Source organism: Danio aesculapii, chromosome 16 (genome assembly GCF_903798145.1).
Source record: "Danio aesculapii chromosome 16, fDanAes4.1, whole genome shotgun sequence".
NCBI lineage: Eukaryota > Metazoa > Chordata > Actinopteri > Cypriniformes > Danionidae > Danio > Danio aesculapii.
In genome coordinates this window covers 18,255,715-18,270,603 of record NC_079450.1, presented here as the reverse complement: position 1 = coordinate 18,270,603, position 14,889 = coordinate 18,255,715, and the positions used below count along the sequence as shown (strand labels likewise).

Genomic DNA, 14,889 nt, shown 5'->3' with positions numbered 1-14,889 from the left:
TAATAATAATAATAATATCAATGATAAAAAATTTAAAATGTAAAAAAAAAAAAAATCACTACAATGTGTATTTTTTTTATACATTTATATAGATATGCATGTATGCATCTCTCTCTCTCTCTCTCTCTCTCTCTCTCTCTCTCTCTCTCTCTCTCTCTCTCTCTCTCTCTCTCTCTCTCTCTCTCTCTCTCTCTCTCTCTCTATATATATATATATATAGAGTTATTAATAATATTTAGTTTCAGAAAATATTGCTTAATGCATTTGATGCATGCTTTCATTACTTGCACTTGTCTTTCATAATTTGCACACGTCTACAACAACAATCTGAAATTCTTGTTTTTTATTTACCTATTATTTTATTCATTTTATTTACTTATTTTTAAAAAATCATAATAATAACAGTATAAAAGAACCACAATTTGTATTACAATTTATTATCATTATTATTATCATTATATGATAAATAGTTTAATTATGCAAATGATGCATGCTTTCATTAAATATGCATTAATTTGCATGAATGTCTACTTCAACAATCTGAAATTCTTGTTTTTTTATCTATTATTTTATTCATTTTATTTATTTATTTATTTTAATATTTTTATCATTTTAAAAATGATAAATAAAAATAAACAACAATAAAAAATAAACATCACTACAATTTGTATTACTATTAATCATCATCATCATTATTACTGTTATTATTATTATTAAATAATAAATATTGTTTAATTATGCAAATGATGAATGCTTTTATTTTATATGCATTCATTTGCATGCACATCTACCACCACAACGATCTAAACATTGAAAAAAGTCAAGTTTGAAATTCTAGTTTAACTATTATATTATTAATTTTATTAAATAACTTATTTATTCATTCATTCATTCATAATATTGACATATTGGTCAAAGGTTTTTACAGAGAAAATATTGGGAATAATTTTTTAACTACCAAAAAAAAAAAAAAAAAAAAAACAGAACATTTTCTAAAATATTTTGTAGAATAAAGCGTACATAATCAGGGAAATTAAGTATAAGCAAATCCCTCTGTAAAAACCATCAAAATATATAAATAAAACAGAAGTGCTACTGAAGTGGAGATGTACAGCTCAGTGCAAGATAAAAAAAACATTAAGAAAACAGCTTTAAAAATATGTATTATAATGTAAATCTACAAATTCATAAAGTGTGATTTAAAAAAAACAAAAACACTTTACCGTGTGTTTTGAATAATAAAATTATATGAAAATTATATCCCAAAATGTCAAAAGTGACAGGTGTGTGAAAAAGCGGTGCATTTGCCTACAGGGTCTGGCCCTAAGGCTACAGGGGCGATAAGGGGGCTGTTGAGGCCATGCAGTGAAGGTGCACTGAGGACAGGCCTCAGGTCAGTTTCAGGATGCTGGGGTGGGACGACGGAGTGCCGTCAAGTCAAATATAGAGTCTCTAGCATTCTTGAGGCCATACCCACGGGTCACGGGCCGTTCCGTTTATTCTTAACAATTGGCCACGGAATATAAATGTCCGCAGAAATTTCTGCAAGCCATAAAATCCCCGAAAATGACTTAAGGTTTTGGGAAGTCATTTAATGTCTCGCTGCTCGGGGGCTGCCCCTCCCGCCGGTCCCCCGAAACAACACTGGGTTCACAGAGGAGTCATGAGAAATCCTCAGAGGGGTGGAAGAGTCAGCACAAGTACTTACGCCATGCTTGTCAGCCAGATAGTCGAACAGCATACGCCCATCCCTGGAAGACACAAACATTCTGTGGTCAGAAATAGTTTCTCAAGGTTGCAAGAGTGGATGAAACATTCTCATTGACTAAAGGGAGAAGTCACCAAGGTGAAATTTCAATTCAATTGTTTATTAATTACATTTTTACATTACAATTATTAAAGAATATTTTTCAGCAATTTGGTAGCATTTTACAGCAAGTGTTTAACATTTGTTAACATTAGCTAATTCACCAAATAAAAATGTTCAATATATAGGTTTTTGACATAATATATGCATGTACTGTCTATATTTATTATGTACATATAAATACACATATGCAAGCATTTATTTGAGAAAATGTTTATTTATATTTAGATATAAACTACATATGTATTTGATACATATTATACAAAAATTGAAATATCTGTGCAAATAAGTTTTGATTTTATCTGTGTGTAGTACATATTTATATTTATTATAATACACACACATTTTATGTCAAAACAAACTTTTATTTTGGATGCTAATTACTATACTTGAAAAGATATTTTTTTAATGTTTAAAAGTTTTAAAATACAATAAAAAAGGTGGCTGAGTTGAAAAAGCAGTTAAATATGTTTTTTTTACTAAGAATTATTTATTTATCTTAGAATGTTAAAGTAAATTCAAATGTGTTGCATCTCCTCATCAGGTGAGATGGATTAAGAATCTGCTGCTGCTTGTATCGCAGCACTGAGTTTTGGCAAACGGCTTGGCACATCGGGCTGGTAAGCATGTTTACCGCACGACCACCTCCGGCAAATGTGGCCGGGCTCTGAAGAATTCGGCAAATGAAGCCATGCGTCACTGTGCTCTCCAGACAGAAAAGGGAGGTTTTGCACGTTTGGTTTATTTGTGGGGAAGTTCAAAGACTGTTTATAAAGGCGTTCTCCTGCAGGACTGCTTCTGTTCCATTATACTATCATCTGACAGATGCTGCGAATTCAGTTGGAGACAAGCGGACGCCCGTCCTAACCGGCGATAAGCGCCAAAACTTACCCATCCTTTGAATGTAAATCAGATTTAACAAGACAAAAAGCAACAGGACATTTCTGCAATTGTCTGAATTCTATTTCAAGTTTGGTATAGTGGGGTCTCGCTCTTTGTGAAAAATCCCATTAATGATTAAAAATAAAGGATTAGTTCTCCCAGAAGTGCACATTCAGTCATATTTTATAGGCTCTTGTCTTGAAATCTGAAATGAATATCCAAGATGCCTTTTTTTCCACTATAGTCAAGAAATTGTATATGGCTTCAAATATGAAGAAAATATGGACCACTTTGATGATGATTTAAGATGTTTAAAGGGATAGTTCACCCAAAAAACAAAATTTACTCGCCCTCAAGTGATTCTAAATCTTTATTCATTTTAAACAACAAAAACAACTGGTTACCATTGACACCCATAGTACAAAAGACATATACTATAGAAAACAATAGCTACCGGTGATGGCTGAGTGAAGTATCGCCTTAACTTCTCCAGAGGGATGAATGATTTTGGAGGATTATTTTGTTTATAGAAAAGTGATTTTTCAGACAAAAACTATTATGATTTAAACTATTATTTTTAAAACTCCAAGTTAGCTTGATGGTCAGTGAAACTTGATTTTGTTAAAACTCACACTAGTGCAACTACCAAATTTTGTTGGCATTTCAGAAAGCCTAAATTAAATTAAATTATTATTAACCCTTTAACTGCCTGCTTTACCAAATGGTTGACCATATTTTGACTGTTTTAAAGAATAGTTTACACACAAAGTATTGTTGGTTTACAAAAAAAAAAAAAAAAAATCCTGTTGCACTACTACACTTGATTTTGGTTTTACTAAATGAGAATCTAAAATATTTTATGGCATACTTCAAAAAATAAAGATGATTTATGTTTTTAATTAAATAAATTAGTCTTGCACTTCATGTTTTCTGATTTTTCATAGTATATTTAGTGGGTTGCTGCTCCGAAGGGGGCAGGGCAGAGGATCGCGTTGCCGGCTTAGCATAATGATGTCTATCGGTGATGGACGAAGTCATCGTTCACCACCCCAACCGTAATTCACAACAATAAATAAATTGAAAATAAATAAACTGCTGGACTGCTTCACGACTGAAGGCTTAAGACAAATTTGCAAAGATGTAATAATTATATAAAAATTTATTTGTTAGATACTCACCCTACAAAATATGATTTTTTAAAAATTATTTTATGTAAAACAACAATGTTATAGGTATAATTTATATTTCTAGGTATTTATTGGGGGCCACAAAATTTTCAGTTTTGTTGCAGTCTCATGCCTCCAAAAGCCTCTGAGGTGCAAGTCATTTATTATATAAAAAAGGCTCACAATGGCTTCTCCTACCACACCAAACTACGATTTTATTTTTCACATTTGGTGCCAGTTTATTAAAGAGCCCATATTATACATGAAATAGGGTCATATTTAGGTTGTAAGGGTCTCCAACAACATTCTAATATGCATGCAAGGTCAAAAAACACTTTGATGGTCTTATAATCTGCATTTATTTTTACCTAACTATCCCAGTGACTCCCATATGAATCGTTCAGCGATTCATTTGTTCCCAAACCCTTCCTCAGCGCGAAGCTAATCTGCGCTGATTGGACCGATGACAGCCTGCTGCGATTGGTCGACACGGACAAGGCTTCAGCGCGAGAGTGAAATGCCCAGCTGCTAATCTACAACATAAAAGTAGTCACAGTGCATACACGCTTCACAGTGGATTTTGGCTGCCAGTGGGTGAATGTAAACACAGACGATGGACTAGAAAATACTGACGACTAATTATTTTATTGAGCAAAAAGTCCAAGAACTGGCGAGGAGGTCACAGTCTTCTTGCTCTTTTCACACACACACACACACGGCCTGCGCGTCCATAGAGGACCGGCTGAATAGAGAGGGCGCGGCGCTCAGTTATATCCGCGAATACCCGTGCGTTACACACACACACACGAGGAGACACACACACACACACAGAGGGCCGGCGCGTCCATAGAGGAGCGGCTGAATAGAGAGGGCGCGGAGCGGAGCTCAGTTATATCCGCGAATACCCGTGCGTTACACACACGAGGAGACACAGGCACACACACACACAGGGCCGGCGCGTCGATAGAGGAGCGGCGCTCAGTTATATCCGCGAATACCCGTGCGTTACACACACGAGGAGACAATAATATTGAGCTGAAATATTTTGAAACTTGTCCATTGCATGTGTGTAAACAGCTGACGATCCGTAATCAAAGCGGCACGCGTCGCGTTTTCAACGTGGCTTTACACGCGATATGGGAATATAAAGAGTTAACCTGATACAGTACACGCAGTTACAAGTAACAAAACACAACTAAATACATAATTTGCAAGCTAGAGTAAACGAGGCAATAATTTTAATCGCACGTACTTACACTTGTGAAATAGGGGTAGAAACTGATCCATGATGCACTGATCCATGTTCTGACAGTCTATACTGATCCTTCCTTTAACAAACTGAAGAAGTCTTCTTTGAAAGCATATAGTTTTCAGAAGCACTCAGAACTGCTCAAGGCTGGGCTATATTGCTGATGTTTCATCTTTGATTAGACTGTCCATAATATCCATCTGCACAGCGTGACTTCATTCGACCAGTGTCTGTCTGTGTGTGTCTCTGTGTGTGTGTGAGACTTTTTTTCTGTTAGTGGGCGGGGCCGCAGGTTTCAAATCTCCCGGGTTTGCGCGCCCAACTACTTGTGTTTCGTAGCTGCGTCATCGCGAAACACCTAATGACTCGTTATCAAGACGACTCGTTTGAAGCACTATGAGTCGACTCTTTTATAGATGAATCAAAAGTTTTAAACACTGTACACTTACAGATTTAAGCCTTAGCTGGATATTTCACTTCACTTAGAGCTATGTTACACACTACATGGAAGGGCATTTTCAAAAACCCATAATATGGGCTCTTTAAGAATTACAGCATTGTCTGGGTAAATGAAAACTGTGCTTTATTCGCATCCATTTTATGTGATATTCCAGAATAAATCACATCTTTGGATGGAAAAATAGCTACAGCTCATTTAAAACACCTTGTCTTGATTGATCAAACAAGATTAAGACATTGTTACTGCAATAATAGTATCATTACAGAAACGTCCTTCGAAATGTTCTTCACACAGGTGAGTGGGCTTGACAAACCACCTGTAGAAACCCTCTTCGCTCTCTCTCTCTAAAAAAACCCTCCCCTGTAACTCTAGCACCTAATTCTCTGAGCACCAAGAGTTCCTTTGTATAATTATAGCACTACTTGTGTATTGCCTCTACTTGCTGAAGTGCTGAATGCCTCCCCAATTCTAATTCGCTTTGGACAAAAGCGTCTGCTAAATGACGAAATGTAAACTGTAGTCCAACATCATCTCTCACTTAGCATCTGAAAACATGAACATCCAGTGCATGTTTGTCTGTCTGCTGAGGACGATGTGTCATCGTTACTCCATCAGCTCTTATCACCTCCCGTCTGGGTTGAAACGAGGAACAGACAGTGCAGGTTTCACCATGGAGGTCAATGCACTGGTGCTGAGGGAACTGCGAGATAACACTGCCCTTGGCCAATCAGCGCAGCACATCCATCCATCACACTCAGACGAAATCTATCGCCACTCCACATGTCCTAACACTCCTGAACAATAGTCCTGACAGATTACCAAACATGATATCACCTGCTTACAGCATCCGCCTTGTTAGCGATGGCAAACATCCGACTGACGCGGTTTTTCAAGAAACACATCACACAAATAAAAGAACAAATAAAGACGAGTCCTGGTCTGCACTTCCTCGCGGCGGTCTCGGCCTGTGAAACTCCAGACACAAAGAAATGCCCTCCGAAAGCCGAATTATTCCGATCGAACAAGTAAACTTCAAAGTCGCTCGTTAATGAAGAGCAGACATCCATTTGAGTGGGTTAATTAAGACTGTGCCTGGTTCGAAGGCCACAAACTTAATCCTGAACTGTGATAAAAGCATGTTTTGGAGGAACCAAATGCAAACTGGTGTTTCAAATTGTCTAGGCAAGCCAATGCCACCTACTGAGAGTTCTCACTGCAGAGACACCACAAACACACAGCGGTAGCCTGATAAAAATATATGGAAGTGCAGTGTGGTATTAGCGCTATACTCGAAATGAGCAATTAAACAATAACTAAGTACAGATCGTGGCCTCAGATGCTGCATTTATCTGCAAGGGTCAAAGAATTTTTAGGATTTTTGATCATCCTCACATGGACATAAAATAATTCAGGGCTGCACGAATTTGACATTGCAATAATTTTTTTTCCTCTATGATGAATACTGCGATGTAAATGCAATTTTGTAGGGGATTGAAATAGGATTAACAAAATATATAGGATTAACCAACCACAAACAAAAACACAATGGATACATATTAAAGTCAAATAAACAGTGCTTTAAGAGATTTTTATTCTATTTCTTTATGTGCTATTAAAATGCTTTAAAGTCTCTTCATAGATACAGGCCTAAAAAAATCCAAATGATAAACTTCCACTCTATTTATGGTTAAGTACTGTGTCTCCACAAATCTCATGTCATGGTCAATTACAATACTAACTCAACACTGGATATCTTGTTGGATATCTTGCGGTGTGACTACGGTGTATGCACACATTGCGATATTGATGGTGAAACGATATATTGTGCAGCCCTAAAATAATTGCTGACAAATTTTTGTCGTTGAATAGATTTTTGAGCTCATGTGACAATATAAAAAATGTCACCGTTTAACCAGTGAGCTGCTGTACTGCAATATTTTCGTATGTATGCATGTATGTATGTGTGCGTGCGTGCGTTTATTTATATATATATATATATATATATATATATATATATATATAGCCGGTACCTCAAAGGTTTACTTGAAGTAACACCTGAGATTAAGTGCATTTTTTAGTCATTTAACAACACATCTGCGTGTTCATAGTATTTTGGTAAATATATATATATATATATATATAAATTTTTTGACCAAGATACTATGAACACGCAGATGTGTTGTTAAATGACTAAAAAATGCACTTAATCTCAGGTGTTACTTCAAGTAAACCTTTGAGGTACCGGCTAAAATAATGATAAAAACAAAAGAACAGAGTACAGGCAAAAACTCAAATGTTTAAACTCTTTGACACTGCATGCTTGCAGTGCTCTAAAGATCAGGTCTAATATGCAGTGGATAAATCAGCCACTAAGTCGCCATCTCTTCAGGCTAATTTTAATGGCGACTGCTTGAGAACAGAACAATGCCTCTACAATCCAACAAAATCAGCGAGAATCCGCTGTCTGTAATCCAGCAAAATCTCTCCAACTGCTAATGGACAGAAGTATTCGAGAATATCTCCAGCGTCTTCAGAGATCAGCGCAACAACCTCCTTTTAATTAAATAAAAACATCTCTAATCCCTAATACACCACATCTCTAAACCTAAAACCTCTCGATTGGCTTGCGGCTAGAAATGAGGAACATCCTTCAAAGCAAAAAGCAAGCGCTGGATGAGGACGGAGTTTAACCAAAATATTTTAATTACAGCAAAGTCAGCAGCATCGCACAAATTCAAAAAAAAAAAAAAAAAAAAAGAAAAAAGTAGCCTCCGTGAAACTCACCACAGCATGTCGTAACATTTAGCCATTCCGAAATTTGCAGCATGAAACTGTATACTCGTCCACATGGCAATTTCAATCAAATGCAACCGATTGTGATTACAAATGCCCGCTGATGTTCTGCCATCCGCTTAATTAAATGGCACTTAAACCCAAGCGTCCAGAAAAAGAGCCACAAATGTTCTGTTTGGAGTATCGTCTAGCATGCAGCAAGGCTCCATCCCACATCCCCGAGGACTGTCTTGTCTCAACTGTGCAATTGAACACTGTTCAACTTGCATTAGACGGACAACAAAATAACTAAAGTACCATCTCAGCTGTTGCTTGGAATAGAAAATGACTAAACTACTGTCACAACGTTTTAAAGGATTCTCCACTGTCAACTTCCAGTAAAAACCACAGACGTTTAAAAGTCTTCACGATGTACTGTAAAAGTATGGAAAGTTCGCTTTTAAATGTGAAGACAGCCACAATAGACTTTTAAACCATGCACTAAATACCTCACTGGTACATCCTTTGTGTTTTGTAACATCTATATGGTCAAACACATCCAGATACATGAATAGGAGCTGCTGATGAACTATTTGACTCTGAAAATCTTTAAACTTTGAGTTTGAACTCTATGGTGGACTGTCGAATAATGCCACATTCAACACAGAATTAATGAATCTGTCAATTTATAAATAAATCAATAAAAAAAACTGATAAAATAAATATCAAAGTGTAATAATATTAATAATATTATAAACAATCAGAATTCATTTATTAAAATGTTAACAAATTAATATAATTAATGTAAATAAAAATGCCTACAAAACAATTATACATTGTTCAATATATATATATATATATATATATATATATATATATATATATATATATATATATATATATATATATATATATATATATATATATATATATATATATAAAATTTTATAAAATACAATAGAATAATTAAATATAATTGCATAAATATTCATTCATTCATTTTCTTTTTCAGCTTAGTCCCTTTATTAATCAGGGGTCGCCAAAGGGGAATAAATCGCCAACTTATCCAGCATATGTTTTACACAGCGGTTGGCCTTCCAGCTGCAACCCATCACTGGGAAACATCCATACACATGCACACATATACACTACGGACAATTTAGCTTAGCCAATTCACCTGTACCGCATGTCTTTGGACTGTGGGGGAAACCGGAGCACCCGGAGGAAACCCACACGAACATGGGAAGAACATGCAAACTCCATACAGAAATGCCAAATGACCCAGCAAGGGCTCGAACCAGCGACCTTCTTGTTATGAGGAATCCATGCTACGCTCTGAGCCACTGTGACGCCTTGCATAATTATCATTTAAGAAATTAATTTATTATTGATTAATGTCAATAGTAATGTTAATAATAATGAAATAATAATAATTACTATTATAATAAATCAGAATTCAATATAATTGTGGCAATTACATAATTTAAAATAATATAATTAAATTATATAAATAAAATGCCAACAAAGCAATACATTTCAAAACATAGATTGTTATAATATAAAATAGAATAATTAATAAAAAATAATTACAGAATTATCATTTAATAATAAATTCATTTATTACTGATTAGTCAATAATAATATTACCAATAATATAATAATAATAATTATTATTATTATTATTATTATTATTTTATTTTATCAGAATTCATTATAATTGTGACAATTACATAATTTAATTTAATATAATTAAATTAAATGCCTACAAAGCAATAATAATTTTCAAAATATAAATTTTTATAATAAAATTGAATTATTATTAAATATAACTACAAAAACTAATACAGAATTCTCATTTAATAAATTCCTTTATCACTAATTAATGTCAATTATGAAACAACAATAATAATAAACAATCAGAATTTATTATATTTGTGGCAATTACATCAATTAAATTAATATAAATAAACAAATTGCCCACAAGGCAATAATAATACATTGTTCATTAAACAGATTATGTTATAACATTAAGTAAAATAATTATTAAATATAATTACATAATTAGCATTAAATAATAAATTCATTTATTATTGATTAACATCAATAACAAGAAGAAATAATAATATGACAACAACGTTACAACATTTCCTCTAATTTTGATAAAAATATTTTTGCTTTCAGGCTATAACAATTTACCGCGTTAAATCAGCTGTTTGTGCATGTGTCATTTCAATATTTACCTCGTGGACTGCATCTGCCTTGTGGTCTCTGGGTCCTCAAACACCTTCACAATTGGCTCCGTTTCAGATTGCAGTTGTTTGAGTTGAGCCACTACTGTAGTCCTCTTCTCTCGAAGAGCTGCAAAGAGGATATATACAAAAAAAAAATAGTCAAAAATAGTCATATCACATTAAGCTGCAATTAAAAGTAAAAACACCTACAGTTTGGTATATCTTTGTCAGGAAATAAATTCCTGTATACATCCATGGCAAAGTCCACCATGTTGGTGTCACTGAGGAGATCCAGCTTTCCATGGAGAAGCTCGTGCTCATTGTAGATCTAGAAAACAGTAATATAATCAAGATAAGCACTTTCATGAAGAATATGAGAATGTTTTAATAAGTTTATATAAAAAATGTATGACTTTCTACTTGTAGGTTTTGAATGGCAGAAAAAGACGATCAAAACCTGTTTGTTTAGATGTGTGTGTAAGTGTGAGAGAGAATTAAACATCGGCATAGTTCATCCAAAAATTAAAATTCTGTCATCATTTGCTCACATTTTACTTGTTACAAACATATTTTAGCTTCTTTCTTCTGAATAAATGTTGTAGTATCTAGTATCTATTGACATGCATAGTATTTTTTCCTAATATAGAAGTCAATCATTACCGATTGCAACAGTCCAAATACATTACCTTCAAATTATATTTTGTGTTCAACGGAGAAAAAATTTACTCACAGGTTTGGAACCACTTGGTTGTGAGTAAATTGACATTTTTTTGGTGGACTCTCTCTTTAATCTGACCTGTACTTTTAAAAATACATATACATGCAGGTCCGTAGCCAGCCTGGTGAAAGAGGTGGTTCTTTTTTTTCCTTAAAAAGTGCACATTTTTGCAGCTATTCAACTCATTTTCTATTTAATTATGAGGTTTAAATACTGCATTTTAGTGAGATTAAGCACATTTTTTGCTGAATTAGCTAGTTGGATGGTCTCACTTTTTGATGTACCAAAAACATAAAGATTTGAATAAATAAATATGAAGAGGCTACTTTATGAAACATCACTGGGGGAAACTGTTATTGCCTATAGTAATTTATTAGGCAATTAACAAACTGGAAATCACATTCAACTTCCCTCAGTCTCAGAATTTGGCCTTTTCTAGCTTCTCTTCACGGATAACAACATTAGCCTGATAAGTATTAATATGGGCCACTTTTGGTGTTTCACAACTTTTTATTGGTCTTTTTTTTTTTTAAGAATGGTCCAAGACTTAGAATAAAAGTTACTTATAAAATGTTTTCTCTATAACAACACCACAGTGAAAGTTGACTTTACTTGCATCAGATTGGTCTTAAAGCCTTTTTTGATAGGGTATTTTGATAGCTAATGATGGCATAGCAGTCAAAATAGGACAAATGAGCCCATGTATGGGACAAATACTGGGCCTTTGTCAGTGGGGGGGGGGGGGGTTCCCCTGGCTACGATAGAGGTAAAGTAGGTTTTACATTCAGATATTCAGACATTTTCCTTAACAATATAATTTACGAAAAGTTTTCTTTGCAAATTCTAAATAGGGAAATCATACAAGCAGACAATGATTGTCAACGTATAGCATTGTTTACAGGCAATTATATAGTGCTAATGTTGTTTTCAAGTCATGCTTACAAGCTAATTCTGACCAAATAGTCAAATTAGCATGGTAAACAATATAGAGACAGTTAAATGAACGAATGTGCAAATATAAAAACAACTTTACCTCATTCTGGCTACAGGCCTGACACGAATATGAATATAAGAATATTATAAACAAATGAGTTAAATAGTTTAAATGACAGAGAATATAAAAACAATAAATAATTCTTGTTATGAATATGCATTTTTTTCACAAATAGCTCTTTAGTGAATGTCTTTTGTAAATGTACAGAAATTATCAATCCTTTCGGATAAACAAAACACATTTTATTGTAGTGAAAAGTCATTGTTTTTTGATGAGAGAAAAAAACTGTCGTTTATCCTTTTGTGTGTATAGAAGTTTACTTTATTAAGTTTCATTAAATGTAATAATGTTTTAGGCAGCAACTTGTGTTATTTTGTTCATTATTACATTTAAAGAACTGGAATAGCTTTAAAGTAACACTGTATCTTCACAAACGTACTTTTCTGAAACAATAGCATCGAATGTTAGAGTGCTTTCATTTTCAACAAAACCTCATCAGTGCTAGCTAGCGTTAGCTGTCAACACTCGGTGGAGAAAACACCACAAAACCAAACGTATCACGTCCAATTACGCATTACAGACAGCATGAGAGAGTTGTAAACAACGCAGAGCATGCTTAAAAGTGACAAGCCAAGCCAAAGTAACATTACAGTCTGTTAGCTGCTCCTAAACTCTCTCGCTGGTTAAACGGTGCTAGGTAGGCAACCTGCTAGCTTTTTAGCCCACAACTCGCAAATAGCTAACAACTGAAATAAGAGTTTCATATAATCTATCCGTGATGAATGTGACTCATATTCAGGTTGTTGGCTCTATAAGCACTTATTTGTTATTTTATCTTCTTTAATCGTGATTATGCGATTCAAACACTTAACGTTACCGGTGTGTGACCACCATTGCGGCTCCCGTACCGCGCGCACGTGGTTATAAATGAGTCCCTTTGTACAGACAAAAAGCGCTATAGCATAGTTTCAAACAGCAACGCAAATTACACATGTACCTCTTTTACTGAGAGGAATTCCAGCAGTGGAAAAACGAGATGCCTGTCCAAAAAGTGGGCGATTTTGGTGGTCAGATCGTATTCCGCCATGATGGCAACGGAAGAGGACGCGCTTCAAAACCGGAAAACTTTATTTACTATGCAGCGCTCAACGCGAACGCGCCATCGGCTGGATCTGTGCCTGTGCCAAAAAGCCATACATCATACAGTTTTTTTTATTTAAATATATTTACTCTATGCTAATATGAATGTAATCGAAAATAAATAAATAAATCAGAATTACAAAAACAAATTGTTATAATATAATAGAATATATACAGAAATCAAAAATACTTGAATAAATTACTTTTTCAAACAGGTTTTTGAAGAAATTAGATTTCACTACTGTTAAACAAAACAACTTTTGTAAGATTAAAAATAAACTATAAATTAAATTGACAACTTTTAATATAGTTAATTTAAAGAATCAAAATGTTCAACGATCAAAATAAAAATAAACCTATTAAACCAATTCAGTTAGTCAGTATTATAAAACAAAACAAGAATGTGATTTCTATTTAGAATAAACATTTAGACATTATAAACAAATATAAAAATTATATTAGAATTTCACTTAATTTTGAAAAAAAAATTACGTGTTTTTAATTTTAAGTAATATTTAATACTGTTTTATTTTAATACATCATTACATTTACTTTAAATTTTACATATAATCAACAAATAAAACATATGATCATTTAAATATAATGTTTTACTCCTGTAAAGTAAAAAATAACATTAAAAAATGGGAGAAAATAAATTATTTGAAAAAAAAGCTAATTAAAATAAAGTTAAAAAGTATTTTTAAACTGCAAAACTAAATTAAGATAATAAAATTAATTACATTACTTAAGTGCTCAGTACAAATAATATAGAACAACATTATAAAGCAGAACTTCATTTATTTTAAGTAAAACATTGGAATAAAAAATGATTTAAGGATTACATTTTATTTTATTTGAAGCTCACTGCAATAGAATAGAATAGAATAGAATAGAATAGAATAGAATAGAATAGAATAGAACAAAACGGAACAGAGCAGAGCAGAGCAGAACAGAGATAGAACAGAACAGAATAGAACAGAAATAGAATAACAGAACAGAACAGAACAGAACAGAAATACAGAACAGAATAGAATAGAACAGAAATACAGAACAGAATAGAATAGAATAGAACAGAACAAAACAGAACAGAATAGAATAGAAAGAATAGAATAGAACAGAACATAATAGAATAGAACAGACCATAATAGAATAGAACAGAACAGAACAGAACAAAATACAATTGGATAGAACAGAACAGAATAGAATAGAACAGAAAATAATAGAACAGAACAGAATAGAATAGAACAGAATAAAATAGAACAGAACTGAAAAAAGAGCAGAATAAAATAGAATAGAACAGAATGGAACAGAATAGAACAGAACAGAACAGAACAGAATAGAATAGAATAGAATAGAATAGAATAGAATAGAATAGAACAGAATGGCATATTATAGAACAGAACAGAACAG

The 14,889-nt window shown here is 33.4% G+C and overlaps 1 protein-coding gene across 1 annotated transcript in view; it reads right to left on the bottom strand.

Moving 5' to 3' along the window:
- The window catches only part of eif3ea (eukaryotic translation initiation factor 3, subunit E, a), a 67,697-nt gene extending 54,246 nt beyond the window's left edge, over nt 1–13,451 (bottom strand). The window contains exons 1-4 of the mRNA XM_056475499.1: nt 13,337–13,451; nt 10,838–10,955; nt 10,637–10,754; nt 1,709–1,751 (exon numbers count right to left, since the gene is read on the bottom strand). Of these exons, the coding sequence (XP_056331474.1) occupies nt 1,709–1,751; nt 10,637–10,754; nt 10,838–10,955; nt 13,337–13,426 (369 nt within the window). The 5' untranslated portion in view covers nt 13,427–13,451. The remainder of the gene's footprint in view (nt 1–1,708; nt 1,752–10,636; nt 10,755–10,837; nt 10,956–13,336) is intronic.
- Between the last annotated feature and the right edge of the window lie 1,438 nt (nt 13,452–14,889).